This window comes from Cinclus cinclus, chromosome Z, assembly GCF_963662255.1.
Source record: "Cinclus cinclus chromosome Z, bCinCin1.1, whole genome shotgun sequence".
Taxonomy (NCBI): Eukaryota; Metazoa; Chordata; class Aves; order Passeriformes; family Cinclidae; genus Cinclus; species Cinclus cinclus.
Window position 1 is genome coordinate 37,018,629 of NC_085084.1, and position 27,849 is coordinate 37,046,477.

The 27,849-nt window shown below is 47.1% G+C and overlaps 1 protein-coding gene across 1 annotated transcript; it reads right to left on the bottom strand.

Moving 5' to 3' along the window:
* Positions 1 to 543: 543 nt before the first annotated feature.
* B4GALT1 (beta-1,4-galactosyltransferase 1) lies at positions 544 to 27,849 on the bottom strand. The gene is made up of 6 exons (XM_062513110.1): positions 27,573 to 27,849; positions 14,916 to 15,151; positions 7,578 to 7,765; positions 6,075 to 6,197; positions 4,414 to 4,518; positions 544 to 3,848 (listed from the first exon to the last, which is right to left on the bottom strand). The coding sequence occupies exons 1-6, from the start codon at positions 27,847 to 27,849 to the stop codon at positions 3,713 to 3,715; spliced, it is 1,065 nt and encodes a 354-aa protein (XP_062369094.1). The 3' UTR covers positions 544 to 3,712.

A 27,849-nucleotide genomic window follows, 5' to 3' on the forward strand; every position in this document is an offset into this window, starting at 1 on the left:
ACCTTTCCCTGGAGAGCACTGGAGCTCATGCGTAGCCTTAGCCACAGTCTGGCCAGAAAGATCTCTTCCACAGAAATGTTTTTGTGAGAAATTGCCAAGGAACACAGGCAAATGTTTACTTCAGTTTCCGAGGAATAACTTCTCCATTTCCACACTCTAGCCAAACCCACAAGCACTCAGGGAACAAGCAGTGGCCTGTTTGCCCAAGCAGTCACAGCCTGAGTGAGAGTTTGCATCCCCTGCCTCATTTCAGGATGGACTGCATGCTACTCACAGATAAAGGAACCATGCTAGTTTTCTGGTGTCATCTGGAGGCTCTTAGGTCTTAGGGCAAAAATTTTGAAGCACAGAGAAATTAATTCAGGGGGCAGCCAGAGGGACGAAAAGCTGGAGAAAGTTAATGCAAGGAGATTAAGGCACAGTCTAGTCCACCCCAAGAGCCAGAAACCCACTAAGACAGAGAGGCAATCCAGAGCAATGCTGCCAAATGTTGTAACTGAAAATATTTTTATTTGTGATCAATAGTAAAGAAGGAACATTGGATTATACATCCCTTGGTATATAAATGGTAAGAGTGCATAAGCAAAACCATCTACAGGAAACCCCAGTAAAAGCAGTCCAGCATACGAGTCCTGGAGAAAAGCAGCACACCAGAACCCTCCCTCATGCTAACAAGCAGTCAGTCATTCCAAAGAATCCAAGCATTAGCGTTTCCTTTGAAGCTGGTTTTTTTTTCCAGGTTTCAACCATTATTTACAATCAGTATCACTTTGAGTGTTTCCACCAGTAGGGGAGAGGAAAAAACACCACCCACCATAGGACACAGTTGGAATTGGCTTGTGTCCAACATGAGTATTTGTAGATGTGGCCCCTGAAAATCCCAGGGAGAGAAATTTCATGGCCAGGTCAAGTCAAGAGCATTTAATGAGTTTCACTGATACAGTTTACAAAGAGACAATGAGATTTAGAAATCACAGGTCAGCACCAAAGGGCAACATGAGCTACAAGAGGTGGCTTCAGTTCTTTACATGGCTTGTGGCTTTAGCAGCGGAAGAGAAACTATGCAGCAGCTTCTTGCACTGCTAGTATCTCTCTCTTGAAAAGGGTTTTCAGATTTCCTGATTTTCCAGTTTCCACTTCTTCCCTCTTTCAAGGCACATGTTGTAGAAACCTTTGATCTCAACAGCCAGAAACAAGTGCTCATCTCACCTCCACGACACTGAATAATTTCTGCATACAGCCAAACAATGAGTTATTGCAGTAACTTTTTTTCTAACCGTCAAAGAACTCACTGCAAGGATGCTGCCAGCATCTCTCCCACATGCCTGGTAGCAGGCAGCACTACAGCTGAAGGTCCTGACTCTTCAACTTGGCTCAAATAATCTTTGGCTTGAATCTTTTCTGATTACAAAAGGCTCAGCACAAAACTGAGGTGCTCTCTGCAAAGACATGGCATTTTCAAGTGCAGCCTTAATAATTTTTGGTTATCTGTGCTAGCTGTGGGAGTGAGGCCCTCCTTCTAAGGCAGCTTTGAAAATAAAAATTAAAAATAGTCTTCTCTTGTGCCTCCATTACAATCTCCACTCATGACAATGTTTTACAGGGAGACATTTGACCTGCATTTTGTAAAACACATCTTCTTTTACTCCCTCGCATCTTTAAGACCTGGAGCCTGATCTGCCATATTTTTTTTTTTAAATGCAATGATAAGCACAAAGGATAAGCTCTTAACCACAAGCCTCCTTCCTTGTACTTTGCTCCTGCTCCATGCAAACCCAATCTTTCCTCAGCTCCCACCATTACTGGAGCAGCAAGTCTAGCCAGAAAGAGCTTTGAACCAAAGAAGGTGAAGGTTTTTCCAAAGTGGGACTGAAAAGGCATCTGGTAAAGTCTCTATGCATCCTGTGAGCCACTGCTGGCCTAAGAAGAAACACACGGTTCCCTGGTCCCTGCAGGATCCCACCCCTGCAGTGCAAGGGTTCAGCAAAACCTTCCGGTCTCAAAAAATGTAACAAAAAAAACAAACTAAACCAAATTGGGAAAAAAAAAAAAAAGAAATTAAAAAAAAGGCAGTGCTGAAGATGATCCCCAGTAGAAGTGTCCCTGATTTTAACAAACTTCAGCACAGGCCAAGGAAGTGCAAATCACTGTGATAAGAGCTGGTGGCAAAGTACTCACCAGAAAGAATTCAGTTCTCAGTTCTGGCTAAGAGCTTTAAATCACTTAAACCAGCTCCCTAGGTGTCAGCACTTGAGGCTTTCACACACAGTCAAGAGGAGGAAAAGCAGGGTCTGTACAGGCGGCGTCCTGGTGCACTGACAGAAAATAGTACTGCAGAATGTGCATGGCCCTCAAGCCTGAGACAATCAGAAGGGAGGTTCCAGATACAGGACACACATTGCAAACAGTCTTTAGGCAAAGAAAAATCATTTGGATGTCGGCCCTGCTGTGAATATCTCAGCACTGCAGGAGATTTAATAGACAAATACGCAGAGCAAACAAAATACATGGCTTATATATAATGACGCACATAAAAGGCCTACTAGTCTAAAGATAAAGGAGGCTTTGAATCGTATCCTATTATACTGCACCCTACTTTAATCTGGTATTAAATATACTGCTTATGATACACAAATTACTTTTAAAAGGTATTAAAGTGTTACAACAACAACAAAAGTAATAAAATATTTCAAGTTTTATGCACACCCTTGTAAGAGAAAATTTTGGTTTCAGGAAGCTTCAGACAATGCTTAAATAGCATGGTAACTTCCTACCGCTGCTAACAAGTGTTAGCAAATTTTAAGGCCATATTTGTGCAATTAAATTAATCTTTATTTAATGGGGAAAAAAAACCAAAACAAATCAACACCACAAACCCACCCCTCTCTGAACTCCTCCAGCCCACAAAAGAATCCCAGGTGGTGTTGTGCTGAAGCAAATAATCTCTATCCTATCCAGAAGTAGGGTTATCTGAGGCCAGTGGTTTTTAGAGAGGTCATCTGTGTAGCTCCCACCCTATGCAGTGAGCTTACCCACAAATTCTGGCAAACTGTCTCAACTCACTCAAAGCCTCCTTTGAGACTAAATAAAATAATGACATTCATTGAATCCAGACTTGATTGTTCAACACCTGCTCTGCACATAGAGGAGATGTTTGTTTTGGTCACTATGACAAAAAAGTTGTATTATGCTGTCTCCATTTAAAAAAATCTAATGCAAAGCGTAAACTTGGACAATTTTAGCAGCATTTTACAGTCCTTCATAAAGTAAAACCAGGAATGAATTTAAAAGAACGCCTGCACGCACATCATTCAAAATACCAAATATCATGGGCAGCAACTGTTGATACATCACAGCCATAATCAGAAAAATTTGAGTCCAGCAATTAACTCAACATGGGGAGTACTGCAGCAAATAGATCAGATTCAACATTTTCTGGCAAAGTAATTATTTACAACTCATATGTACAGCTTCTGGACTTAAAAAACGATGGAGAGCTAGAAAGTTGTGTAAAGTCAAGTTTGAAATTTAAATTTTTTTTTTAAAAGCAGTTGTCCAAACAATTTGGAGACACTTTGGCATGCCAAAAGAGGCGCGCTACTTTTTTTTTTTTTTTGGTTCATTGCAACTGTTATAAAACCAGCACATATAATGCATTAGTGAGGCCAGATATCCTGGGCAATACAGGGAAGTCTCTGTTGTGTCTCTGATGTTAGCTATTAGGGGAGCCAATATCCACTGTGATCTTTGTATACAGAGGGTACTTGTCAGTTCTTAACACCTTGTAGGATAGTGTATTTAGGCCATCAGAATTCATGGTCTCCCGTGTGTGAGCAATTCGGTCAAACCTGTAGGAGGGGAAGAAAAAAAGTAGGGGAGAGGGTGGAAACAACAAAGAAAGGAAATAAATGTTTAAGTTTAAACAATCTGATTTTTACATGCCTCTCAGGCAGCATCTCTAGTGTTTCAAGAAAAACCTGAGTATCAGTGCCATAAACTCCCAGATTTGGCCAGCATTAGCAGCGGGTCAATGCATCCCTATGGGGTCAAATTTTAGCTAGGAAGAAACAGCCAAGCTTTTAAATCACAAAGGTCCTTTTCCAGCTCTCCATTAGAGCAGAGGTTTATACCCCAACAACAATCTGGAAATAATTGCTTGGAATCTAATTCTCTGCCTTTACGAAATAAAAGAGAGGCCTTCTTGCCACAGTGCAATGTTGGGGGAAAGGTCTATAATCAGATAATAAACTGGCAAGAGGAAGGTGGCAGCTTATTGAGCAGGAGCAGAGAGCTCAGTCAGGGAGGAGCCTTCCCACACTGGACCTCTGTGCCCAGCAAAGAGAAAGCCAAGCAGTCAGAGCAGCAAGGGCAGGAGGCACCCCTAAACCTGCTGTGGGTCAGGGTGAGACACACCTCTCAGGGTTGGGTTCGTTCTTCCTGTCCCGGGAATGCCGGATCATTCTGCACTTCCCAATGACCGCATCCGGACGGGATATCCCCATGCCTTTAAACACCAGCCTGCAGAAAGCAAGTACATTAAACACCCGACGGATGTGGGATGCTGTGCCGCAACGTCCATAAATAACCACTGGTTTTACCTGTTTTTTTTGTGGGTTTTTTTTTTTTTTTTTTTTTTTTTTGTTGTTGTTTTGTTTGTTTGGTTTTTTTTTTTTGAGGGGGGATATTACTAAGGCACCTCCAAGCTTGCCGACACAAGGAAGGAAAGCCAGTCCTTTTCCACACAGACACCTTATCCATCGTGTGGAGCAGAGACCTCCTCTTGCCAACATCAAGATAATTCACCACACCCTCATTTACACCTCCATCTCCAAACAACACCCAACACACATTAACCCTGCTCCAGGCTGTAGACTCCAATCTGAGTGGGAGTCATCTAGTTTTTAACCCATCTGGATAGGATCCAGAGGAGCACTTATTTTTTGTGATGTGAAAGAGCTGCAGTGCTGGGGGAAACCAGCATGAATGGTAGTGAAGCAGCATAAAGGAGACACACCATCAGACTCACAGACCTACCAAGTGAGGGACAACCTGTCTTTGTTAGCAAGCATGCTCTCTACAAAGCACCTGCAGAGTTTTTTAATGGATATCAGTGATGAAAAAGTACTTGATTTCTTCTTTGCCTCTCCCTTTTCACTTCTGTGTAGCATCTTCTGTTCCTCAAAAAGAAAGAACTGCCACCTTGCTCTGAATGCCCTACTGGAGACCTGTCCCTCTCTTAGATTTTTAACAGAAGTTCAAAACCTCAGGAAGGTACAATTTTTTAACTTTTATTTTTTTGGAACATCCTTCCTGAAGCCCAGAAGAGCTCAGAAGCCCCAGAAAAAAGATCACGGAGTGGTTTTGTCACAGAGAAACATGAAAAAGCTTCCAAAAATAAGCCCCTGATGATTTCTCTCAGTGACTGCTGTGGATATGTGAAACTGTAAGGTAGCATAACCCCATGTTCATCTTTTGCCCTGGTTTTCCCAGCCTGCCCTGTGAGAACACCTTCCTCCTCTCCTCTCCTGCAGCTTTGAGCCTTGCTCAGCTTCCTTCCAGTCAAGCTCATATGGCACACAGCATTATACAGAGCTGCTTACAGCCTGACAAATGGAACTCTCCTGGGAACAAGAGCATCTGCTACAAAGCTGCAGACCCAAACAAATCTTGGGCTGCATTGGGCAACGTGGGACAAGGTCTCATCCACCCTTGCCTTCATGTCCTGAATCCCCTTCTTTGAGCCAGTGCTGGGAGACCCAGAAGCACAGTGCTCCAGCCAGTGCACTGGTGTGGATGCTGGTGAGACTACAGGGAGAATGAACAGTGGCAGGGGGATGGGGCCAGGGTGTGACTTTTCCAACTTGACCCTCTACCCATGACATCGTGGAAGCTGAGAAATGGGGTGCCAGCTGCCAGCAGGAACATGCTCTTGCTGAGCCAGTAGGTTGCCCATAGACCACCTCATGCCTGGAGACACCCCATGTACCCCCATACCCCCATAGGTGAGAGCAGCAGGTCTATGTTCATCCCACCTGGGATGCACCCCAGGGTACCAAGGAGGAAGAATTATTTACCTGTTATAAATGTCATCATCTTCACCACCCCAGCCCCAGTAATTGTTTGGGAACCCATTGATCTTTGTGAACTGCTCTTTGCTCAGGGCAGACACGCCTCCAAAATACTGATTGTAAGGCAACCTGGGAGCAGAGAGAAGAACACGTTAAAGGAGAAGAGGTGCTATCCAAGGGGTAGCCTGCCTGCCTGAAAGGGTTTTGCTGTTGCCCTTCACCCAGCCCTCACACAGCCAGCACCCACTGCAAAGCACCTTCCTGCCACAGGAAGCAGCCATGTGTTTTGGTACCCTGGACTCAGCTGAGAGAGAGGAAACTGGTGGGCTCAGTCCTAAATATATCTGAGAAGTATTCTGCAACTGGAAGTAGCTGCAACCTTTTACTTAGCAGTACACTGCCCTCAAAGGACAGGCATACGAATGCCACAGGAGTAGCAGGAGCTCAGACAGACATTGGATACGACACAGAGCTTTCTCTTCCCGCAGCTCTACTGCTCACCTCCACACTCCTCAGTGCCCCAAAAGGGAGCTTGCAGCCCTGAAGTGAGCTGGCAGTGTGACCCTGCATAAGAAAGCCAACCAGCTCCCACTTGAAATGGGACAATTCACCAGGAGATTGAGTACAGATGAAATTCAGACCCAGAGCATAAGGAAAGGGTCTACACAGGGATCACTAGGACCTAGAACAGATTTGTCTCTGGTTTAACCAGAGCTATGCATTTCTATTTTAAATTTCATCTCAGTGCAAGAAAAAACTGCAGCTGCTGCAGTGCCAGTTTCAGTCCTGCTCTAAGCAGGGCTTGGGTCTGGAGTGGAGATGTGTAAGGACCCTATAACTTTAGCACTACTGGCCACCACAGGGTCACAAACAGTCTTCACTTCATAGATGAGCTTTTAAACTCCTCCTTGGGGATTTGGGACAGGGAAAAAAAAAACAAAACAAAAAAACAGAAGGAAAAAGCAAGACACACTTTGGATCAAAACAGCTTGCTGAGCCCAAATGTATGCTACAAGAAATTTCACTTTGTGCTGTTCTCATGTACTAGGGCAAGTCTCTCAGTGGCATAAAACCAAACAGCCAAAAAAATGTTGTCTTGCTCTTAAAATAGTATCTGATGCAGTCTTTTTAAAGCTGCACATAATTCTCACTGTGTAAGAGTATCTCACTTTTCAGACTGGGTGGAAACACTAGCTGTCTTCCAGCTTCCAGACTGAAACACAAGAGGGGATATGTGGGCATCTGCAAAATGAAGCGTGCTTAGCTCTTCCTCACCCTACGTTTCACCTTCCAGAAGCTCTGAATTTTAATAAATTGCTCAGCTGCATTTCTCTGCCTTCCTCCCCTGCAGCCACCCGCTCCCTGCAGGGCCGTGCACGTTAAGACAGGCTTTTGGGAGAGATGTTTTCCCATGCTTTCAGTGGTGGGCGGGGATGTGTAACACAGTGCCTGCCCTGCTAGGCTGCCAGCGGTATTAGAAAAAATATGCCGCTCCAAAAGGCATCTCACCGAAATCCAAATTTATCCATGGATACAGAGAGGTGTCGTGGCTGGCTGTAACATTTGTAGGTGTTCCTGTCATCCATTGGAATGAGGTCTACATCACTAAACACAAAGCAATCATAGTCATACTCCTTCAAGGCCTCTGCAAATCCAATATTCAGCAGTTTAGCACGGTTAAATTCTTCTTCTCCATCCTAATTTAAAAACAAATAAAAACAGTTAAGTGACTTAACTTTGACAGCTGGACATTAGCAGTTTCTTACCTGTTGCCATATGCCAGTGCTGCTGCAGAGGGCCGACATGCCTGCGATGGACAGAGCTGGAGCCCGAGCACTGCCCTTGCAGCACCCATGGGATGTTTGCACAGCAGACCTCCATGACCCCAAATGCTGCCTGCGGGACAATGACACCTGGGACAGCAGCAAACCGGGGGGGTAGGAAAAACAGCTGAGGAAAAGCTGGACGGCAGGAAAAACAGCTGAGGAAAAGCTGGACCCAGCTCAGCTCCCACCTCTTGCTGGGAGCCCCCAAGAGGGCAGGTTTGATATGATATTAAGCAGTCTGTGTCCCACTCCATGCACTGACATTTAAGAATTGAATTTTCTTATACCGGGCAAACAGGTGGAGCTTCCTGGAGCAGCAAAGAAAAGCAAAATGAGGTGAGCTCCTCTGGAAGAAGGGACTCTTGCTACAGAGAGAAACACTGGCAGTGCTTTAGCCATGACAAAGACCATGGACCAAAACCTCACTGTGGCCAGAATTCCAGCACCCTCCTCCTAAGCTCTGTCACAACACGGCTGTGAGACTGTAGCACAGACACTGCTGAGCAACGTGTGATCACATGCCAGACCTGATTTGCAAAGCACAAGACGGCACCAGGAGCCAAGGTCTGGTGCTCTGCTACTCACCTCTGACCCTCTGCCAAGCTGTGAGCAGCCATGAGTGCCAAGGAGCAGGATGCTCCCTGGGCCCTGCTCCCAAACCTCCTTTGGCACATGGCTGTGGCACACAGCCTTGGTTACTGCACAGCAGGCCAGCATGAGCTGCTTCCTGAAAGGGCGACAGCTCAAGAGATGGAATGTGCCACTGCTGCGGTGGCACATCCCCTTCTTAGGTGCTCTTCCACCACTGTTTATCTGTCTTGGGGGTCTCAATGGGAAAATGACATCAGGAAGGCTCTCAGCATGATGGGAAAAACTTGAAAAGAGCTGACACTACAGCAGGGCATATTCATCCCATGGCAACCACAGCTAATGAAAGGACTGGCAGAGAGCAGGGCAGGAAAATCCCCACTTCCTCCCCAGGCAATGAAGCACCTGAGGAGAACCTGCTCAGCCTTTTTCAGGCAAAAACATTTCAAAAGCACATGTGGATTTGAGAACAAGTACAGGCTCACAAATTGCGGAGCACTTTTGAAAAGCTAAAATATCATACCCAAACCCCAAAAATACTGGTGGTTGGAGAGTAAGGATTTCCAATCAAAGACCCCACTCTGCAGCAGCAGCTTCAAACCCAAACCCTGTACAAGGGAACAGAGCAGGAAGAAAGAAACTCATGGGGCATCGCCCAAAGAAACTGAAGGTTTTTGCCAGCCTGGAAACCAAGACTGCCAAATCCATTCTACCTCTAATCCTCCACACTCTCTGAGCAGTGTCAAGACAAGGAACTCCCCCACTGTGCAAGCTGTCCCCCCACCCTGCATTACCTACACCCAACATGGGATGCAAATCAAGGATAGACAAAATACTGTCCTCAAAGAACAGCAGCTTAACGCACCACATTCTCTGCAACAGATTTACCTGGTTAATAAGCAATTATTTTGGTAACTGTTTAATCCAGACTGGTTAATAAATCTGCTGCTGAAGAGCCAGTGCAGGTTCTTGAAACCACCCCAAGTATTCCAAATGTAGGTTTTAAAATGCAAGTGTCAAACCAAAGTTTTCAAAAGCATTCCTCTCCTGCCTTGGGCATAAATTACTTCACAGGGAGGAGTAAGCTTTCATGGAAGAGGATCTGAGCAAATTCTCAGCACCCTCACCCAAAACAAAAGGGTTCACACTATACTGAGGTGGTGGGTGGACGATCACTATCATGCATAAAGCTAGAGGAGTGAAAATTCGAGTACAGAAAATGAAGGCAAGTGAAACAAAGAGACTGGGGAGAGGAAGCAGCTAAGGTCATGAGATTGGAGCATTTTCTTTCCTCAGCAAAGGGGGCTGCCCAGCCCTAGCTGCCCAGCACTCCTCAGGTCCCATGGCACCAAACCCAAACTTGGCTCCAGGGTTCTCAGGGGGAACTCATCCTGGTGCTGGGGCTAAGTGCAACGTGCTCACACCTCAAAGCAACTGCTGGGGCCAGTCCAGGAGTGCGGCCTCATTTCACACCCTTTGGCTGCTCTTTTCCTAATGAAATTCAAGGCAAAGGGCACTTCACACCGATTTTGTTACCAGCAGAGGCTCAGCTGTAATTAACCTGTGCCTTTGGGTAGCCTCTAACTCTTCTGGGTGACACATGGGGATTAACAGTGCTAGGAGGAGCTGTGTTTTTAAACCTCTCCCCAAAAAAAATAAAAAACTTCAAAGCACAGAGAGTATGGCACCAAAAGCATGCAGGACCCTTCCTGCCACCTCACCCACGGGACCCTGGCAGAGCTCACATTAGAGCTCCCATGCATGGAGAGGGACACGACACAGGTCAAACACTTAAATGCAGGCATTGCCACTCTCCTCCTAAATGGCCACACAGATTCACACTCTGGCATCCAAAAGACTAGGAAGAAGGGAATCACAGCCTATACATGAAAACAAAGAATGCTCTCCAAGACATTTTTTAGTAACTTTATAGTGAGGATGTAGCTCATGCAGCAAACTTTGCAAGGCTGTTATCAGCTGTGACTGCTTTGAGGGCAGGAGGCTGGTTTTCTGTCCCAGAAGGTACATGGGGCTTTAACACAATGTAGTGGAACAAAAAAAAGAATGACAAGAGGTTTTTGTTTTGTTTTGTTTTGTTTTTTTAACTCATATGCATGCTGCAATCTTTGACTGATCCCCAACATTTTGGAAAAACAACCAAACAACAAACCAGAGCTGTGAAAACTTCCTTCCAGGCCAGCACAGAGCATAGTACCCACCAGTGACCCTTGAGAAAGTGGGAAAAGCATAACTGAAAAAATCTCAATCCCTCACCTCCGCCTGGTAGCTTGTCATCCCATGAATGCTGTTATTTGTCACAAAGAAATGGGTAAGTTTGGATTTGCTTGGACAGATGAGTATTATCTTGAAGAGCAAGGCAGTGCACAGAGGACTCCTAGTTTGACAATGCAGTCAAGCTCTATACATAGCCTCTATGTTTTCCTAGGCTTTCAGACAGAAAATATATAGTCCAACTATATTTTTGATATTTTCTTTTTCCCAATGTTCTCTTGTCCTGAAACTTAATCTATGTTTGAGTTCAGTGCTGGCACCCAGCACCTGCCTCTGAATTAACTCTCTCTGTCACTCCCAGAACAAATTGCTGGCTCAGTCCTGCAAGGTCTGACACTGACTCCTGCTTGCCCCTGCAGGTGAATGATCAGCCTTAGCAGAAAAACATCCAGGCTTTTTTACTTCCCATCCCTTACTTCAGCTGAATCTGGTTTGTTCAGCCAGACCTGCCAAAGGAGGGTTCCTTTTTCATTAGTCCTAGAGAGAAAAAAGTTGACGCTTTTTGAATCATTGCTCAAACTAAAGGGGTTGCAAACCAGCAAGAAGACACATGTTCTGACTTTGTTCTGCCTCCTACGTCTACATAGGAGGCAGCTCTGTGATTTCTCCTGCAGACAGCGCAGATGAAACGTGGCTGCATCTCTTTCACCTGAATCCTACACTTATCAGATCTCAGGGAGGTAATGTTGAGGATGTGTGTTTCTGGCCAGCAAGGAGACAGCCATCACCTCCAGTGGGAGCTTGCTAGCTAAGTCAAGGATACACTGAGATAGCCTGAGCCACACATGCAATGTCCATGGGAAAGTCCTTCCTCCAGTGGACTTGATAAGGTAGAAATAAATTTCCTGAGCCATAAGAGAAATACTAGAATATCAGTATATCAGTATCAAAACCAGAATATCAGTATCATAGAGAATTTCAGGATATACTCTGGTATTCCTGTCAAAGGGTGTTTTAAGGCCCCAGCACAATTACATTGGGCACAGGGAGAGAGCAGCCACAGCGGAAACCTGCCTGCCTTGACACTGGAAGGGGAAGTAGGAGCTGAGCACATTCCCTCCTCTGCCCATACACCTGATACCTCCTGCAAAGTAACGCGAATAAGAGTGATGCTCCAACCACTCCACACACACACACACACACACACACACACACACAACTCTCTGGAAAACTGCTCCCAAGACACTGCAAATAGCACCAGGGACCAGTGGAAAATGGCTGAACAACTGCCCAGTTTTCAGGGACTTGGCTAAGTCTTCCCTTTCCCAAACTTTAGTCTGGCCGTGCAGGCATCTTCATGGGCTGAAATGCAGTGAGAAGATTAACTTCTAGACCTGAGCATCTGCATGGCAATGGCCACAGGTGCAGGAGAACACATGGAATACGGTGGGAGTGAGCAAGGCTGAGGGAGACGCTGCAAATGCAACACTTGTGTGGCATTGATGGGCACTGGGCAGAACGTGCCTGGCCATGTATCCTTCCTCATCTCAGATTTACCTGAAAAATCCTCCAACGGCTATTCTAGGTACTGGGTTGGGGTTTTTCTAGGGATGGAGTGTGCAAGGCGAAACATAGTACATTATTTTCCACTGGCTCCTGTTACATGCTGGACATTTCACAAACATCATCCCCCTGACTTCAGCCAAGTCCTACTCAGAGGCATTCAGGCACGCAAGAACAGCATGATGGAGACACAATGGACTCGTGACAGAAACACATTGCGCTGAAAGGAAGAAGTTTGACATTACCAGTGCAGCAGTAGCAGGGCTCAGCACTCCTCTTTCTTTCTATGAGATGCGGAGCACAGAAGAGCATGTAGGCAGCGTGTAAGAACCAGATCACACAGTAATTCTCCTTGCTTCAGTGATTGCTTTGATATAGACAGGATTAACAAGTAAAGGTAATATTTCCCCACTAGAAGGAAAAATAAAATAAAAAAATAGGAGGGCAGATGCAAAGGGAAGGACAGACAAGAAAAAGAGAAAAGCAATTGTCAAGACAGCAGAAAATAAGACTTTTCCTACTGTACTTCTTGAAGAATTAATATATTTTCTGCATCTCTCTCTATTCAGTGTTCCCAGTCACCCTTGTGAGATGCATCCAGTTGGTTTGCTACCACTGACCACTCCACTTCTTCTAGATGCAGCTTATTAGAGGCATGCAGAAGGATAACATTTATTTTACAAATCAAGTAGTCTTACTTGCTAACCTTACTCACTTGCTAACTGCTGGATGTGGCCAGGGCATAATTACCCTGTGTACTGCATTTCACTTTCACTCAAACTATGCCCAAAGGATGAACCCGAGAAAAAGCATTTGTTTCAAAAACTTCTGTGAGAGTTAACTGTAAAGCACACAGCCCCAGTGCCGGAGAACAGGACCACAGAAGAGACGCAGCCAGCAACACAGGGCAATGCAAGCCAGCATGCACCATCACAGCAGCAGCAGGGAGTCCAACCGCCTTCAGACACTGCCTGCCTTTAGGGACACCAGCACTGCTTTCCCCACCCTGGAACACCACCCCGAGCTGCACTGCCAGCTCTTCACAGTGGAGCCAGCTGCTCTCCCACAAGCGATGCCCCAGACCTCGTGCAGGCAGCTCTCACAGCTGGTGGGTGACTACACCTGCCTTGGAAAGCAGCAGTTCCCAGCACAGGACCACTGCTGGAAGCCACACCACACTCTTGATTCCGAGCCATGCTCAGAGCAGGGAGGAACCGTCCTGCCAGCACCTGCACCCCTGACCAGCAGGGTCCGTGGACCAGCCAGCCCTGTGGCACCAGCACCACGCACGGGCAAATGCTGCACGTGCAGGGAAACCCAGTCCGGAGGATGGAGGGCAGCAGGCTGGCCCTGTAATGCTGCTCCTTGCATTACACAGGAAGGCTTTCCCTACAGGGCTCAATTTTAGGGCACAGCATGCCGGTCTGCATGTTGCAGAAATGCCTTGTGTCCTCAGCAGTGTGGCTGCCAGGCCACAGCAGAGTCAGATGAAGACACTGAACCATCTTGGCTGCTGTGCTGGGGAACTATTGCTAATTCGCCAGAAATCTCTTTTGTCCTGATCTCTGGCAGCCTGGAAATGAGCAAAGTAAGAGAAATTGTAGTAATGGAGTATCAGTTTTCTCTCACAGGGTAAGTCTCCCCCTACTTTCAAGTCCGTGATGAAATTAATCTCTTGGGTGACCACTTTAAATATTCATGGTGTTTGATATGCCCAAACACACCAGCTGATCCCAGCAGAAGTTTAAGGAGTTAACACTTAAAGCAGCATGTTATTTCATCTCAGTTCTTACTGAGCTGAGAAAACAGGATAAAAATACATATCCAAGAGAGAAACCGCAGAGGAATTGTCCAGAAGGTGGTCTCTGCTGGGGCTCTCAGAACTTCATCTGCCCTTTCACCCTGGAGCCTGCACAAACATCTGCACATTTTAAGCCTTTCCAAGAGTGAACACAAGTCACTTATTTAAACACCGTTATTCTATAAATTAAGACAGCTTGTCTTGAGTGAAATGTGCATTTTTATGCCTTTCATTTTTTCAAAGGCAGATTGAAAGCCACCAGATATCAAGAAGAAAAAGTCCCAAAACAAAAATCTCCATGAACTTCCCCATGATTGCTTGTTTCTTCTCTAATCCCCTGAAGACAACCACTTACCTGCCCCACTGCCACAACTTTGTTTTCTCCATCCTGACTTTGTGTGCTAACCTGAACAGAAGGTGTCTGATAAACTGAAATCCTACACACTTATGGCACATCTACTATCAAACTAGGCCAATATAATACCAAGCTGCCACCTTAATAATCTCTTCATGCAATTCCTGCAGCAGTTGGGGAAAAAAATACATTTGGAAAGAGATAATTAATTGGGTTGTGTTATTAAGAATTCTTTCCTCTTCACCAAGTGGTTTCTTTAAAGCAGAAGTTCTTAAGAATGAATTGTCTCTGAGCAGAAGTGGGGATCTCGAGTTTTCCATCAAAAGCATTCAAGCCAAATTTCTCTTCTTTTTCTTTTTTTAAGCAACCTTATACCTGCTTGCCAGCCTACTGCTTTTCAAAGTAAAGCAACCATTCCTCTGTTTTAAGGGGCACAGGCACTGTTGTGACAGCTGTATAAAAGTTTGTCTCTAGTACCTTACCTGGTTGATAACATATATTCCATAATCTAGTTGCTGCCTTTGGAGAATTGGGTGCAGGTAATAGAGCCAGTACTTCAGGTGCTCCTCTCGGTTCCTGAATGGAATGATTATTGCTACCTTCTGAAGTGCTATACAGTCCTTCGGAGCAAAATGACCTCCTGCTTTGACCATTGGGTTAATTCTTGCCACTTCTTCCAGGTTTACAGGCTGGGAAAACTCCACACGTAGTGCACCAACTGGAAGAGAGGCATAACACAAAGCAAATTAACACACACAATCTATTTCTCTGAGCATGCATCCTTTACACACATAATGGTTTTGCTTGGGTTTGTTTTTTAAGAAACAGAGCTTTTGGTCCCAACACAACCCCATCAGTACTTGGAGGTATTGAAACTTGGACCCTCCATACATAAAGCAACCTCACACCACCAAGTCAGAGCAAACCCACAAACACTGCGGCCTCTTGGTATTAGAACTCAATGGAGTCTGACACTGAGACCTGCAAGTCCTACAGTCTGTGTGGCCAACCAAGAGCTGTGCTCCCAATGGCTCGTGCACCACAAAACCAGCCTGAAGTACTGCCCTCTGGGCTCTCATCGACTTCAGGCAGCCCAAGAGTCAAGTACTTCAAAAATAGTTCTGCTCTCCTACCAACAAAATCACCTATGGCTAGTCACATGCAAAGTGAATTAAATTCCTTTCCTGGTTTGGTTTTTTTTTTAATATAGATATTTTCAGTGTTCTTTAAGGCATGTCTCCTATTTATTCAAAGTTCAAGTATTACAAATGCTACAAAAACCCATTTCCAGATTTTCATTCAGTTTGGCAATTTCTGTAGATGGTTTCAGAAGTGGCAGGTTTTGAAACCACTGAAACAATCTGTGTCAAAACCAGGTTAAAAGAGAGAAGTCCAGGTGGCACCAGAGAGAACCCTTTCAGAACAGCCAGGCTGGCCCTTCTATTTGCTTCCAGATGCTGCAGCACCAACTCACCACAAAAGCCTAAGGAAGGGTCTCTCCTGCTGCCACATCCTGCTTCCAGCACCAGCCCGTCAACAAACTGGACTTGGCACACACACTCATCTCCTGCTAAAACCTCTTCAGGAGAGGCTGAGGAACCCCTGCATAAGGCATAAAACATCAACCATAAATACCAGCCTGGGGATCACCCCTTAAACATTTGGCTGCAGTACCCTTCCTCTCCTCCATCTGGGTGTGCTTGAGTGTCCTACCTCAATGCTACCAACAAATGCTACCACCTCACATTTGTTGCAGAGACCCTCAGGTCCCCAAGGAGGGGGTACACTGCCCTGGGGGAGCCCCTTAAGAAGGGGCACAAGTGACTTCTGGAGCTCAAAAAGGCAGTGGCCATCACAATCAACCTTGTGCATCCCACAACGTGTGACTACTAAAAAAAGCAGAAATAATACTCCAGACTCATGGCTCGCTCCCTGGTTATTTAGAAGAAGCAACTGTGGTTGTGCTGCTTCACTAAGCTGTGCTCACTCACACTGGAAAGGACAAGGAGGAGACTGGCCAAGCTGGTAGAGATGCTCAGTGTACCTCCAGAGGCAGCAGGGAAGCTTTGCTGCATAGCACCTGCGTAGTGGCAGGGTGCAAAGGGATCTCCTGATCGCTGCATTTTCCACTGGTTAAATGGTAAGTTTCCCTCTCACACGAGGAGAAGGAAGTGTTTTCTCAGACTCCAGGAGCACTGGGACCAGTCTGCCTATGCTCCCAGCACCCCAGCAGCTCCCAGCTGTACTGCTGACACGTGTGCCTGGTTCTGCACCCTCTCTGCCCCACAGCACAAGCGGGGCCCTAGGGCTGCCTGCCCTGCAGCTGCACAGCCAGGGCCAAAGCCTCTCTGCTCTGAAGCCTAAATGTGGCTTGCAGAGAGAGCTCAGAAGGTGCTCTGCAGCAGGAGGAAGAGGCAAAAAATGGAGGAACTGGGACATGAAGGAACATGCAGTGGAATGGCCAGGACTGGAGCTCAGTGGTGACAGGATCAGGGGCCAGGCACAGCCACCCTCGTGCCTGTGGGACAGGTATCATATCAGGGAGCCCAGAGGTGGCAGCAGCAGGAGGCAGTACGTTGTTTCCTCTGAATTTGGGGACTGCTTCCATACCATGGCGGAGAGCATTTTCCCAAAACGGCCTCTAGCCCCAACCCACTTGCACACCCACTTGCCCAGCTGTCCCTGTGCCCATCAGTGTAACCTCCATCAGGAGACTGGCACTCAGAGTTAGGATGATGCTACACTTCTGTGTTTTTAAAACAGCAGAGGGCATTGCACTGGGAATGGTTCACCTAACCAGTCATGGCCAGCAAATGGGATTATGTTGAGCATCTGTGTCTAGAAACTTTATTTTCCCATCGTTCTTGCACCTGGTTTCCAGCAGCAGGGGCCAGTGGGATGCTGCAGGAAGCAGCAGGGGAGAAGCAACACATCCCTTGTGGGGCCTTGCCAGCCTAGTCCATTGCCAAAGACTGGGTGTGGCTGCTGTCCCATCAAACAAGCCCATTCCTGTTGGGACAAGCTGGGCTCTGTGTTCCCAGTTACTTGACTCTTCTCCCAGTTGCTGCTCCTAAGAAGCAACTGCAAGCCCCATCAGACTGGAGAATGCTTTCTGGCTTAATAAACAAAGGTTCTTTTAATGTCTCAAACCCACTCAGAGTAAGGCGGGAGGAAATGAAAGTCTGCCATTTAGGTGAACTTACAGAGGAAATCTCCCACTGGTGACTTGTGAGCCTCAGCTGGGCAAGGACAGCCACAAGCATTTGGAACTGCATACAGCTTTTTGCTGGCTGGCATCCAGCAGCCCCCCAAGGCGAAACATAGACCACTCATCCTGCCAGCAGTCACTCTTGCTTGCCTTATGGAGACTGGAATATTGGCAAGGAAAAGATGGGAGCAGAAAACATATTCATTGTTAAAAACAGCTGCAGAAGGCAGAGATTTAACAGTTTCATAGTCTTGAAGGGCTTTGGTGAGAAATGAATTCTACTGCACCACCCTCCTGCTTAATCAGTGTGCTTAATCAGCACACCTTCTCACAAATACTGCCCTAAGGGAAGCAACCAACATGTAGGTCAGTGAGAAGTCCCCAGGCACCACTGCCATCCATGTCTGGCAAAGCAGCCACTTCTGAGACAGGCTGGACACAAATCACTCAGTTAATACGGTAACCAAATACAAAACCAGAAAAAAAAAAAGCTGAATAGGCTGTTTTGAAATACAGAGTGACTAAAACAAACTCAACTTCCTAAAGCCATGTGGCTTACACAAAGCAGCAGCAACATACCATCCATTGCAAATTAACACTTTCAGTTTGCTTCCCAAGCAGGACAAGGCTAAAGCCAAATCCGTAAACGCACAGGCTTTCCAAATGGTTAATAGAGTCACAGTTCCAGCTACTAATTTTAAATAATTTTCGCTGAAATTTGACTACCTGGATAGCAAGCAGCCCTAGGGCTGCTGTTTCCCAAGGATGCTGACTCTGGACGTAATCTTCAACGGCAAGAAAACGTGCAAAGTCTGCTGCAAGTGCTGTCCCGCCTGTCAAAACTGTGTCCCTATCTATGTTTACTAGGTAAACTTTCCAGCTCGATTCACTCCATCTGAATCTTTTCTGATTCTGTTCAAGCTGACTGCCTGACACAGAAATCACTGTATATGGACCCCCTTCTAAGACAGGCATGACAGTGCTGCGTGGACTTGCAACTCCGGTCACCACTGCAGCCTGGCATTTGTAGGCAGATGCTTGTTGGGTTCAGCAACACAAAGCTCCAACTGAGCAGCTTCATGAGAGCCTCCACTGAGTACTTTTAGCAAAAGAAAACCTCGAAAACATAAATAAGCAACTGCAGGAAGCTTGCAAAAGAACACAAAAGCACAGCATCACATCAAAACATTTCAGAGTTTGTAAAAGGAGGCTTTAGCTGGCAGAGGCAGGGTAAGAGGAAGATACACCAAGAAAAGCCAACCCACTCCTGCCCCTCACCTCTGACCCTCAGAAGCATTTCTGCTCACAGGGAAGGTGCACCGGAAAAGCCAGGGACCATCATGCTGCTCATAAACAGGAAGCAGCTTCTCACACAAAGCAAAAAGTGAAGCTTGCAAAAAGCCAGAGGCAGAGCAGTGCTGGAGCCCCAGGAGCCTGTTGTACAGTGCCAGTGATTTTCCCATCCCCACTTTCCAACGGCCATGCCTGCCACAAGACCTAAACCTCCTGCCATCTGAAGCTGCCAGCACACAGCCTTCCAAGCACTCATCCTGCTGACCAAATGACAGGACCCTCACATAAGCAGCCCAGAATCCACTCAGCCTGATGCTATAATAAATCTAGAGACTGCTCTAGCTTCCCTAGACCAAAGGGAGTGATCTAGGGAGGCTCCAAGGAACATTTTCCCAATACTGTAAGTGGGAAAACTCAGGCAGCAATGTCTCGCAGAGCCAAAAGTGTATTCGTGCATCCGTACAGGGGTTGCAAAGGAGCCAACACCACACTCCATACAAGAAGGTGGGAGCAGGTTATACAAAACAGGGCTACTGCCACAAAAGGGCAGGCCTGGGGGGTCCAAGCAGGACAGACTGGGAGAACCCCGTTCTTCAGGAGGGCAGTGTGGCCCCAGGAGAAGGAAACAGGAAGGAGGGAAACTAGTCTGTTGGACAGGCTTGAAAAGTGATCCAGCTGTCTGAGTCACTGTCCTGAGAACTTCACTGGGAAAACAGGCAAAATCCACCTGCATGCTTTAAGCCAGGATCAATCTCAGACATCTAATTTAGTGGAAATGAAAGCAAAACCAGGTAGCAGCGGCTGAGAAAAGGCTCTCCCCAAACAGAGCTGAAAAGAACATTTCCATCAGCCTGGCTCAGAGCTGGGCGCTGCTCTCCATCCGCTGAGCCGTGTGCACACCCGCACTGCCACACTCAGACAATCCTCACACCAAATAAAAAACTGGAAAAGAGAAGCAGAGCTCGCAAGAGAGGAAAAAAAAAATCCGAAAAACAAATAACCCCCGTCTTTGCAGGGGCGCAACAGAAAAGGGAAGGAAGGGCCTTGTCAGCCACACCAAGCCCGCCTTGGCTGGGGAAAACAATATCAGCTCCATCCCAGACAATGTGAGAGCAAGTTCCCCCCACAGCAGGCTGTGAAGCAGGGCTGGACCCCAGCCCCACATGGCAGTTCCAGTGCAGGCTGGCAGCTGCATCCCAGTTCAACAAAGCAGTTATTTCCTCTTAAGGTCATGAAAATAATTTCCCACCAGCTAAACTTCAAAGCTGTGCCAGCAGCTTGTCACATAGCACCAGACAGACTCAAATCGAGCCTCAGGCTCATGGTGGGGAGACAGGGCAGCCCTCATGTCCCTTGCCCACCTGGGTCTCCCAAGCAGTCATGTCCAGGCATGAAACCCAGGCCAACTGGCTGCAGCCACTGCTCCCCTAGGGCAGTTTAAAAAAAAATCTCCTTGGGTTTTTCTAGAAATATCCTAGTCACAAAAAAGCCCGCAAAAAACAACAACAACAAAAAACAAACAAACAAACAAAAACAAACCCAAAACAAACAAAGAAACAAACAAAACAAAATTCCCTCTCACGGGCTGGGATACATTTCATTTGGCTGATCTACACTTGTGAAGTTGCATACCCCCAGAGATGTTAGCTATGCCAGGGTAAGGGAAGCCTGCTGCTTGGGCTCATCTATCCTGGGCAGGCTCACACATGGTCTGGCCTCTGCAACTGCAAAGAGAAACAGGCTGAAAAACATGAGGATGCATCACATGTGCTGGCAACGTTGGGTCTGCCTGATTAACTCAGCAACTACAGGCAGAGAAAAGAATTTCTTAACCCAAACCCCAGCACTGACTTTAGCATGTACATCTTTAAAACAAAATAATTAAAAAAAGGGGAGACGGTCTTGTTGATGGAGGGTATTTCTGGGAGAGAAGCAAAGTCCTCACTGGTGGCTCAAATCCAGTGCACGCTCACTGAGGCAGCTTTGAACCAGGCAATCTGCATGCTATTAGCTCTTCCCACCCGCCACAGAATTAAATTCCAGGCCCTCTAACAGAAAACTACAAACAAACAAACATGGGTCAGAAAAAGGCTGAGCAGCCACCAGCCAGAAACCCCCCACTATGCAACAGGATGGGATGTGTGGACAGGAGCCCTCCCATGCTGAGTGGCAGGCTCAGGCACATCTCTGCCACTGGCAGCCCCAAATCACAGGGCAATACCCCCAGCCCCTCTCCCATGCCCCATGCCATCCTGCCTGTGGCATGTGCACCTGAATTCCAGCACTGCCCCGGGGCTGGGGTGCGCTCCCCAGATAGGTGGGGGAGCGCTGGGTGTGCCAGGTGGGTGGAGGTGTGTCTGTCTGGCTGAAACTCTGCCAGGGCTTGTGCACCCCAAAAGCACAGGCTGCTGCTGGCATCAGGGAGTGCAGGAGGTGAGGACAGCAGGAGAGCATTGCATGCCTGGAGAGGTGGCTGCTGCTTCATGTGCTGCCCTGGAGCACACAGGTTTGTGGAAACCCTTTACAGGGCCACTTCCAGATTCAGCAAGATAGGTTTGCAGGTAACTTGTCTCTTTTGCCCTCAAAGTAAGTCCAGTGACAACCCAGTTGTGGGAGGTGACAAAAGCAACTCTCAGACAAACATCTGCAGAGGATAGGGCACTGCCAGGAGTTGCCTGCAGTTTAGCAGCAGCTGGAAGCCTGCTGGAAAGGCTGTTTGCCATGCCGCTGGCCATGGACACTGCTCAGTGAAATCAGCACCTGCAGTGCAAATGCAATCCACACCCGGCTCACCAGGCACCTGTCCTTGCATGCAGGGGCTGCAGAAAACACAGATCCAGTGGGCACAAGCTGAGCAGCAAGACCTTGTCCAACCCAGAAAATTAGCAAGATGAACACTGACACTGCTCCATCCATGTGCCCAAACACCCCAAATCTTTGGCCCCATCACTGCAGCATTGCTGTGGATGGGCTGGTTTTGTCCCCAAAACCAGACCTCCCTTCTGCCCTGCAGAGAAGGGTGTGCAGGAGGGACTGGAGCAGTGGCTGCAGGACGCTGGCTGGAGGGTAGTGTCCATTGGTGAGGAAAGGAAGTGAGCAGTGGAGCCCAGCACCTCCTGCTTGCTAGAGCACCTCCCTACTGAGGACTGTACACCCCCAGCACCATGCCTTTCAGGGTGGGGATGGCCCTCAAGACAGGGCCAACATTCCCTATCTGCTGAATGAAGTCAGACTAAGATGCGCCACACCAGAGGAGGAAAGTGAAAGAGCTTAACTGAATTCTGCATTCAAGTGCATTTTTGGAGCTGCAAGTTATCTGTCTCTTTCCAAACACAAACTTGGCGCAATTTCCAAAGAAACTAGCTTTTGCTTCAGATCAGTGCTGGCAGAGAAACAAGTGTGTTATAAAACACTACATGCATGAGACAGAAAACTTTCCTTTTCTCCTCTGTCTGTTGTGCTTTGTCCCTGGAACAGCTGCTCTCCAGCACAGCACAGCACCTTTCCGAGTTACTTTGTGAGCCTAATTAGCACTCCTTGACCTCCACTTTAACAAGATGAGAGGATGCTAGTGATATGCTCCTCACAGAAGCTGCTCCCTGCCAGCCAAGAAAGCCTGAGTTTCAAAGGTATGATGTGCTCCCAGCCACACAGATAGATAGCTGTGGAGTTGTCAGTGATGTTGCCAAGATCACACATCTGCTCCTTGCCAAACATCTTAAGCATATTCTGTGGAGAAGTTTAACAGTTTCTCAAACCCTCTTTCGAAGCCAAAAAAGCTTAAATTTGAGCAAACTGATTTATGTGTTATCTCCCCCTCCCCCTGTCCTCTCCATGAGTCTCTCTACTCTGAGTCTCTGTTTTACTTTTTTAAAAGAAGGCAGTAGAGGGACACAGCATAACTCCAGCTTGTGCCTGTGAGCAAAGCAATGCCTCCAGCACCCAGGCAGGCAGGAAGGAGCAGAGACCAGCTATATAAAAACAGTTTAAAAAAAGGCAGGTCCAGATGAGAGAGGAAAGGGAGATACAACATGTAAAGCAAATGTTTCCTCTACTGCCTGGCATTGCAAGTGACCCCACAAATTCAGAGGCCTCCAACTCTTGAGGTAGAAACTCCCCAAACAAGAAGAGAGCCTATGACTGAAGGTGTGCAACGTGACACGATGGCGAGACCACATGCATGCCCAACCTACCAAATCCCTCCAGTACTGTCAGCACTAGAAGTCTTCCTGAAAAACTGTGGGTTTAGCATCTCTTGGGTTTTCACCCTCTTGCTCCAGTTTTGTCCTGCTAGGATTCTGCCAGTGGTAAAGCATCTCCTATCTCTGCTCACACAAAGTCCACATATACAGTCAAATGTCAAACGACATTATTTATTAATTCAATCTCAGGCAGCACATAACCTCTAAACATTTCTGTAATACAGACACTAAGCATCACTGCTGATTTTACAGGCTACCTCAAAGCATCAGAATACTCTCATCGCTGACCTTCAGCATCAACAGTTTAGAGCACCTGCTTGTACTGACTACACAGGCATCAGAAGCAGTGCATTGAAAAAATAGCCTGTGTAATAGGTCCTATCCTCCCTGAGTGAAAGCTGTTCAAAGTTTTTTTCTTTCAATCCTTGTTTTTTTTTAAAACACGCCTCACTAACATGGATGTAGGAAGCATCAGTTTATATCCAGATCTCCAACATCTTGGAGAAACAGTTCTTTTCCTCGTATGCCCAAGATCCCCAAGCAGGACTTAGGGGTGCTGGCTGACAAGAAGCTGGACATGACCCAGCCATGAGCACTCCCAGCCCAGAAAGCCAAACGTGTCCTGGGCTGCATCCAGAGCAGCATGGGCAGCAGGGGAGGGAGGGGATTCTGTCCCTCTGCTCTGCTCTGGTGAGACCCCAGCTGGAACCCTGCATCCAGCTCTGGGGTCCAGCACAGGAAAGACACGGAATTGCTGGAGTGAGTCCAGAGGAGGGACATCAAGATGATCAGAGGGTTGGAGCACTTTCCTTGTGAAGACAGGCTGAGAGAACTGGGACTGTTCAGATGGAAGAGGACAAAGCTCTAGAGAGGAAACAAAGCTGAAGAGGGACTTTTGACAAGATAGTGACATAACAAAGAGCAATGGCTTTTAAGGGCAGCAGGTTTAGATTAGATGTTAGGAAAAAATTCTTTACTGTGAGAACATCCTGGTCTGGTAAAGGTGTGCATGCCCACACCAGGGAGTAGGGATTACATGATCTTTAAGGTCCTTTCCAATCCAATCCAATCCAATCCAATCCAATCCAATCCATTCTATTGTATGCCAGGAAACAGCTGTTTTCAAACCTTAGTGAAACTGAGTACATCTCTAATGGTTTATCTTTTGGACAATTCACTGGTTCATACATTAACCTTTTTTTGGTTCTGTCAATACCTATTTATTACTAGTGTTCAGGGTTATCTGTTTTCTAATTTTACATCTGGGCATGAAAAGCTATAAAGACAGAGAGACGTGACTGCAATATTTAGCACACTTGGATGAACCTTCTCAGAAAATGCTCATGGCAAAAAGGGCAAGAGCACAGCTTTTATGTTAGCCATCCCAGCCATACCTGGTGTCTAAATGGGGGTTAGAACTGGTTAAGGAGACAGCTGTACTCTAAAATAACTGCCCTTGAAAATGACATCCCTGAAATACAGATAAGCCTCTCTATGAAATTCGGCTTTGCAGACTTCTGGCTGCTTTAGAACGAGCTCTCGGAAAGGGATCTTTCAGCCAAAGAATTTGACCCCTTGTGCACACCCTCCTTAAACCATCAGGCATGTAATTACCCCAAAACCAAAATACAAAAACCACATGGAAATGGTAGAAGAAACACATTTGACTGTTTTGAAAGTGCTTAGGCCAACACACATACTACTTCTAGAGAGCAATTTTTTATTAAAAAACCACAAACAAAACAAAACAAACAAAAAAACCCAACCAATATGGCAATACTGTTCTGCATCTCCTAAAAAATGTAACAATTTGGGGAATGGACACCAGTAGGAAATACCTGGATTTTGGTATAGCCTGCTTTTGGGCTCCTCAGAGAAACCAAAATTTCTCGGAATTCTTGAAATTTTACTGCAGCAATCAGGCTCTGCTTCCCAATACCCCGTTTAAGATACTCATTGGCATGTAGCTCTAAACTGCAGCATAAATCCAAAATGCTTATATGACCTTGTATTAGAGAATTTCATAGCATTTAAGGACTTTCAGCTTGAAGCTGAATTACAGTATTACTCCAGTCCTGATTTATTCTTCTAAATTATAAATAATACCAAGTGAACCACAAAAGCACATTTAAAATTTGGCAGCTTCTTGTAAGAGATTAAACCTCATTCAGCTAATGCATTTGTTGCAGAGCCAGACAGCAGAGATTGTAAACTACTCTCTAAAGACTGCTAGGAAGAAAACCGTGGGCCTCTGAAATGAGTACCTGGCTATTTTACCATTCAAAAACCCTGAGCAGCTCAGTCACACATATCCTGTGTGAGTCATCACAGGCTTCCCAGCAACGTTGGGGGAGGGGCAGGCAGGAAAGTAAAACCCCCCAGAATTATGTATTCTACAATAAATGTCGGTTTATTAGGACATGGCGTTTTTGGAGCTACCAACAACTCTGTTCCCATCAGAGCACTTCTCCATGGCTTTGGGAATATAGGAATCACAGGACGGTTTCTGGTTTTTATGTTCATATTGATAAGTGAGTTTTTAGCTCAAAAAGGAGTATTTTTGAGTTCTGGGTGGGGAAATTACATGTTAGAAATGCCCACAAAGTGCACTCCCTCTCTTCCTCACCGTGGTTTTAGAGACAAGAGATGCTGAGCAGGGCAGACTCAGCTTTGACCAACATGTGAGGCATGATACAATTGTTTAACAAATGCTGTTTGCAAGTGAAATCTGAAAAGAACAGAGAGAAAAAAAAAGAAAAGAAAAAAAAGAACAAACAGTTTCTCACCTACATGCTGGCTATAAATCTTGGTGCTGTGACGGTGCCAGGCTGCATGTGACTGCACCACCCAAGTACTGTACTACAGGTAACACAGCTAGTAAACATTTGCCTACTGTATTGTAAAGAGCTACTTCTTCTGTGGTCCTGTAGCTCTCTTGACCATCTGTAATCACTGCCAGTAGTCTCATATTGCCCTTGGCCGATTCAGTGAACTGTGCTGAAGATGTTACAAAGATGATTTATAGCATCTTAAATGATCCTTCAGCAACCAACTCCAACACTTTGAATCTTGGAGTAAGTCACTAAGAGTATTTCTCTGAACTCCAGGCATTTCCAAAGCACATGACTCACTCCTGACAGGATCAGACTAAGTGGTGACCATTCAAAGCAAAGCCATACTCATAAAGGGTTCCCACATCCATTCTCTGAGGAGAGGCTTGCACAGCCACTTTCAAAGTAAGTGATGTAGGGGGAAAAAGTGAAAGATATGAATCAAAAACAACAACACAAAACACAGGACAGTTTCTTTTAGTGACCTCAAAACCACCTTCCTAAAATAACAAACCAGTCATTTGTAATTTAGATGCGCTGATCCATAAACAGCTGACCAGTAAGCACCAAGAGAAACTATTAATTTTTCTGTTGGTTTCATAAACTGAAAACCACAGGTAGCTTCTCGGAAGTCTCTTCCGCCGTTGTGATCTCTAGTAACAGATGTACCCATGCTAAAATGGCAGACTCGGGGGATGAGGGAGATTACCCGAAGGATCAAGGAAGGGCCCAAGGTGGGGGCCAGGCTACTATCAACTGGGATGCCAGCAAGTCATGGTAACAACCCTACCTACAGCACAGGAGAGTCTGTTCAAGGAGCAGCAGTCACAAGCATCAAGTTGGGTAAGAGAGCCTTTTAAAGGGAGGAAAAAATCTGAAATTCCCTTTGTCCCAAACTCTGCCTTGTAACAAAGCCAGCAGAACAAAACAGCTCCAGGTCATCACGTAGTAAAAATGAGACCACCAACAGGCTGCAAAACCGCGAAGATCCTGCCAGCATGCCAGCACCCAAGCGGTCGTGGAAAAGGCCCATGGGGAGCATAGTCCCAGTGCAGATAAAACACACGCCAGGCTGCCACGTATCACGGTACTGCATCACAGGACCAAATACGTCCGGGGGAAGCGCCGCTGGGATGCATAACAACTGAGCTCATGACCCTGCCTTACAGCCCATTTTGAACCCGTGCCGCTCACTCGGCAGGTCCGCGGACACAGAAAGGCTTCGAAAAGCCTGCACAGCGTAAAAAGCTCTCCTCAGCTTTCCTGTGGCATTGCGCAAGAGCAGCATTTTGGGTAGAGTTCCCAGAGGAAATTACCCAACTTCGACGACAACCAGAAAGAAACCTAGCCGGGCGGGGTGGGAGCGCTTCCCGACAGCGAAGGGGATCCGCTCCGCTCCGCTCGCCGCTGCCGTGCCTGCGGCAGCATCCGCGCCGCGCTCCCCGGCGCACCGTCTCCCCAGGGATTCTCCCACAATCCCCCTCCGCCGCTGTCACACCGCGCCCGCTCCGGAGGGACAGGCGCACCGGGACCGGGCGGCGTCGGGCACCCCGGGCGGGGGGGCCGCTGCCCGTCCCCCCTAAACCCTGCCGGGACGGCACTCACCGAGCAGCGGGGAGGGCTCGGGGCAGGGGCCCGGCGGCGGCGGCGGCTCGGCGGGCGGGGGCCGGGCCCGGGCGGCGGTCGGCGACGGGCGGGAGAGCAGCAGGGAGAGGTTGGCGGGCGGCGGGCGGCGCGGCGGCGGCTCGGGGCTGCCCGGCGGCCCCAGAGCGCTGCCCGCCAGGTAGTAGAGCAGCGTGGCCGAGAGGTGGAGGGCACAGAAGGCGACCAGGAGGCGGCAGGCCCGCTGCAGCGAGGTGCCGGGCAACGACGGCTCCTTCAT